The 5,664-nt window shown below is 33.2% G+C and overlaps 1 protein-coding gene across 1 annotated transcript; it reads left to right on the forward strand.

The window, feature by feature from the left end:
- Positions 1–549: 549 nt before the first annotated feature.
- On the forward strand, positions 550–3,219 carry LOC145131064 (putative F-box protein At1g67623). Its single transcript, XM_079065802.1, has 6 exons — positions 550–689; positions 776–932; positions 1,025–1,199; positions 2,712–2,848; positions 2,948–3,025; positions 3,205–3,219. Exons 1-6 carry the CDS (start codon positions 550–552, stop codon positions 3,217–3,219), a joined length of 702 nt encoding a protein of 233 aa, XP_078921928.1.
- Positions 3,220–5,664: the final 2,445 nt, after the last annotated feature.

Raw genomic sequence — 5,664 nt, forward strand, 5'->3', positions numbered from 1 at the left:
TGACATATGGGCCATGGGTCAACATGGTAGTTGCTTATGGTGTCCATGGTTGACATATGGAGGACATATGGACCATTGGTCAACATATATCATTTGTGCCGGTTGTGTATTAAAATTTAAAATTTTCAAATACTTAATTTTTTACGAAATATTAATTTTTTAAAAAATTTTATTAATAATTTAGGTTCCCCGATTAATCCATGCTGAGTCTGATTAATCGCTTATCGCCAGTCGACCGCCGAGCTACCGACGAACGATTTTTACAACCTTGATTAATTAAAACAGAAATTGATTTTTATTTTAAATATGAGTTTTTACAAAACTACCCTTAATAATTAAATACGAGTCATTGTATGTATTAGGATAATTTGGTCATTTTGTAATGGAACATCTTCTAGGCGCTATAATGTTTTCCGACGAAACACGTTGTTTCAGTTCTTCACTCTGAAATTCAGTCACTTTGAAACATCTCCAACTTAAAAATTCCGACAGACAAAAAACCCTAAAATCAATTTCGCCGAATCGTTATCTTAGTGAATGTTTATTATTATGGAAGCCAGTACTTCATCTAAGATTCAATCAAGAAATCAAACGAAATCGCTATCAGACATGCCATTTGAAGTGATGGAGAAAATAATAGTCGACTTGGCAAAAATTTCAACAGTCGAGGCTTTCAGGATGAAGAGTGTGTAAGTTTTGCCTTTGATCATTCTATTTCACAAGTGTATTTGAGTTGTCTTTACATTATCGAGCGAATATTGTGTTTCGTTTGCAGTTGCAGATTCTTCAACGAGGCAGGAAAAACGGATGAAGTATATAAACATATGGAGTTAGATGTATTACGATTTCGTGTTTTCTCTGACCAGAAACATACAGTTGTCAATAAATGCATAGAGATGAGAAACCCAAATATTCTATTCAGGAATGGATTGGTACGTTGTTGTATATATGCATAGTAGTAATAAATATGTTACTTGTTTTGCATAACTTTAACTAGAAATTATGTGTTTAATGTTTTTTTCAGATGAAGTTATTTTTCTTAGAAGCTGAACATGAAGGGAAAACGATGCTTGAAGAAGCATCTGCATTGGGACATTTGGATTCAACATTTGTCCTGGGAATGATGTTGATGGCTGAAGGGAGACATAGGAAGCACGAAGCTTTGGACATGTTGAACAATTCTTACCGCAGAGCAAAAGGTAAGTGGAATCTTAGAGAAACTTGTTCTAAGGTTCATCTCCACTTAAATAGGGAGGGGAGGAAACATGTACACTTCCATGGCTTCCATAGATCTTGTGCATTGCATAAGTCTGTAGGTAGTGTGTCAGACGCTTTTGTGAATGGATACAAACGGGTGTTCATGTGTGACATTTGTTTATGGGATGCTTGTTTCGTTAGGTTTTCTAGGGAGTTTGGTATAATTTATGAGTAGTTTGTTGATATGTACTTTCATATTATGACAATTAATACTATGTAGATTCTTTTGGTTTAATATAAGGGACTAAAAGAGTTAAAGTTTGGAATGATGTTTGAATGATGTTTAAATCATGTTTGAAATTTGAATAATGTATTTTGGACTTTTAATATTAGTGTTTATATTGTATGTGATTATAGTTGTATGTAGCAAATGTTTGTTCTTTCCTAGTATTCAATACATATAAAATACATTTTTAAAGGCATAAACAAACATGTATTTTATTTTGGACTTGGTAATTTGGTTTAATATCAACTAGTGGAGTACCCATGCTTTTCATAGGGTAAAATTGTAAAGGAATAAACATATAGACTAAAAGTGGCAACAAAGAAAAAGTATTGTGGCTGAAATCAAAGTAAAAAAAATTTACTATAAAGATAGGGACTAAAAGTGGCAACAAAAGAAAAGTATTGTGTCTAAAATCTAATGTAAATAAGTTTAATATTAAAATCTTTTTCCACTTTTAATATGTATATTAGTACATGAATATATACTAGTAATTTGGTGAAATGTTAATATAAATGTATTACATTATGGATTATGATATATATGTTATTTTTGTCTTTTTCATTTTAACAATCAAAAGTCCAATATTACCTAGCTATAAAAGGCTATAATATTTGAATATGTGTTTTGACACAAATACCCTTAGTATTCACATATTTGGAATGATTTCAGGGGCAATTTGGTCTTTTTGCATTCTAAATTGTTAAGGCGCCATCATACATCTGACGTCACGCCGGCGTTCCAGTTCTTCAACCATTCATAACATCTCAACTTTTCTGGACGATAAATCTGTATACAAACACTAAAACCCCCAAATCGTCTTAGAATAATCGTTCTCAAAAACGATTTTCTCCGATAATAGAGACTCCTGTACTCCTCTCGACCAAATCAGCATAAAGTAAGTTTTTTTTCCATACCCTGTTACATTGTCTTTCATATTTACGCTTAATTTTAAAAAAAAATTGAAATCAACTACTCCAATGTGTATTTTGTAAGTAGAATGTCGAATACTAGAAGTCACCTTTCGTTAGATGATCTCCCACTGGAGCTTTTGAGTCGGATATTTGTAGTATTAGGGTCAGAATCTGCGAATGACATCGTCTCTGCAAGACTTTGGTAATTATCAATAAATATCAACTAATGAATGTATATTTGATGAAATAAAACTTTATTTGTTTGTTATTTACTGTGTATTTAAATTTTTGAAGTTCAAAGAAGATGTATGAAGCAGGGGGTGATCCTCAAGTGTGCAGAACAGCATGCATTGACATGTTTGAAGGAATGGGTCCCAAAACTCTGAAAGCTAATTCATTTATACGCACATGTGCATTGCATAATAACATTCAAGCCATGTATAGACAAGGAACTGTAAGTGTAATTTCAGTAATTATATGTAATCTAAATATACCATTTATTAATATTTTGTGTCATAGATGTTATATATTGATATTGTTATTCTGTCAACAGGATGAGTGCTTTTATTATGGTAATTTTGATTTAGGATTGACTTTGTTGAGAAAAGCAACAGATGAAGATCATCTTGAGGCAATTTATTTGCTTGGAATGATCTACATTTCAAGAGGGCCTCATCAATGTGATGAAGGTATGTATATATGGTATATATGTAAATTAAATTATATATATAGTTAATTAAGGCATGTTTGTAGTTTGGGGTTAGTATTTAGTTGTGTTGTGTTGTATAATATTTACTGTTTATTGAAAAGGGTACATTAGATTAATTGATGGATATTTTAATGTGTAGGTTTACAATTACTTGATGCCTATTTTGGCTGGGCAGTTCCGGATGATGGGGAGTACACGGGTGTTGTTGATAGTGCCAAAGAGTTGTTGCGGGCTATTGATGTTGTTCATATACTTACAACAAATAACATCACATTCCAATGTCAAGACCCACGTCATTCTGTTAAAGGTGCATTGGCAATAGGCCATGAAGAGGATGAGGATCGACAAAGATATTGCACGGTTTGTCGTTGGTATGTAGAGTATGGTAGGTTTTGTATATTTCTTAAAAATATTAATGGTTGATAATAGAATGGACATTGAATATTAGTGTTCTTATTGTATTGTATATGAAGTTGTATAGTACTACTATAATTTTATTTTGGTTCTGTTAAAAGGGCATTTTAGTCATTTTTGCTTGCTATGTTGTTTGATTAGGATGAAGTATTTATAAAACTCATGTTATTTATGTGATGAAGTATAGTTAATGTAATTAAAAATAAGTTTGTAATGAATTCGTTATTAAGGAAAATAATCTACATAGATTATATATACTTTAACATGCCCGGTTAATGTAATTAAAAATAACTTTGTAATGAATTCGTTGTTAATTATTCATTATAATACTATGTTTTCAATAAATTATACACAACTTGATTAGCACAACTGGCTTAACCGTGCCCTTTTCTAGCATAAGCTTAAGTTCGAGTCTGCTTGCCAGCAATATCTATTCATTTTTACATTTTTTGCCATTAGTTTATGCCACATATTACCAATTCAAAAACATTTCATTCAAACCATATCTTACAAACTCCAATGATCATAATAATAATTCATCATAGTATAAGAAAATTAATTAAGCATACAACATCCCAATAAATGTCGTCACAAATTAGCTACGCGTTTTGTTCCATAGCAAAACAAGCAAACGAAATCATATTCCATATCAGAATTTCCTAGCAAATACCTACGAATGGTACTTCCATAGCAATTCAACTATGGAATTGGTTTCCGTCACAAACTCCGTTGCATATTAACCACGATGATGAATTCCATAGCAGTAGTACAACAGAAAGTGATTTGGTAACAAATGTCGTTGGAAAATTGCTACGAATTTTTGTTCCATAGAACTATCGGTAGCATAATACCAACGGATATGGAGTCGGTAACATTTTCCCTAGCAACTCCCACTCTCACTACCAGAAATAAAATTCGTAGACAATGTGGTAGCAACATTGCTATGGAACGACATTCCATAGCACGATCCATTGCAGATTAACAACGAAAATACGTTCCATAGCAACCTTCCCTAGCAAAAGCGCGTTTTTCTTGTAGTGCTTGTTCATATGATAAGTCATACGAAACTGATCATAACTTGGAGGTAAGGAATGAAGAATGATGTCATACCTCTCCTGACAGTTATCCCTCTTTCATCCTAGCAGTTATCATGGAGGAAATGATTTCATACCTCTCCTGACGAGCACTCTGATGGTACCTATCCATCAGATCCTGGTGCATCTCAAAAAGGTAGAAATCTTCATAGGATTTCTGGAGTTCTGCTGTCATTGTGGACAACATGATGCAAGACACCTTAGTGGCATCTTTCTCATGGGTAGTGTACTCAGCAATCTCCTCAGGAGTAGCAGAAGACTCATTGATAACCTTTAGCTCCTTATGGAGGACATACTCTTTGCCCTCATAGCGAGTAATCATTCTGATGTTCCTAATCCATTCATTGAAATTGGAACCATCAAAAGTGACTTTCCCACACAAGTTCATTAGGGAAAAGGAGCATGTAGGGTTTGAGCCAGTAGCAGTGTTAGAAGACATCTGAAAAGAAAGACAGACAAGTTTTATTAGATAAAGAGTCCTTAATAAGTCACCCAAATGAAGTATTAAGGCTAGGACCCAACAAACTATTTATAGTTGGAAGAGGGATGCCGTAATCCAAGCTATAAAATATTTGAAGGTAGGTAAATAACGATTTACCAATTTCCACCACGAAAACGAAATAGATTATTAAGTTTTATTGGATTTGAAATTCCTAGATCCTTTTGAGATACATTGAACTTTCAATGGCATGTTTGAATCTCGATTGTGCCCTCTCAAGTTTGTGACTGGGATGCCGAGGATCACAAACAAGGTGTGAATAATCATGTAAATTGACTTGGTACCCTTAACTTTTATCACATAATCAATGTGCCGGTTAACCACACGCGCTCCATCGATCTATGATAAAATTAAGTTACCCTTTGCCACTCTTACTAGTTCTTGTTAGTGTTCCGGTTAACCACACGTGCTCCACTAACGACTTGGTAAGGTACAAAGTGTAATTTCATGGGTTAGCACCTATTTCACATTTTCCTAAGTAACTAAGATTGGGAATTATTAAAGTGTAGTTACTTTATAATTTCATTATACTTTTAATGAGGATTTAAAGTCCT

This window comes from Lactuca virosa, chromosome 8 (genome assembly GCF_052849685.1).
Source record: "Lactuca virosa cultivar CGN04683 chromosome 8, Lactuca_virosa_CGN04683_v6, whole genome shotgun sequence".
Classification (NCBI taxonomy): Eukaryota; Viridiplantae; Streptophyta; class Magnoliopsida; order Asterales; family Asteraceae; genus Lactuca; species Lactuca virosa.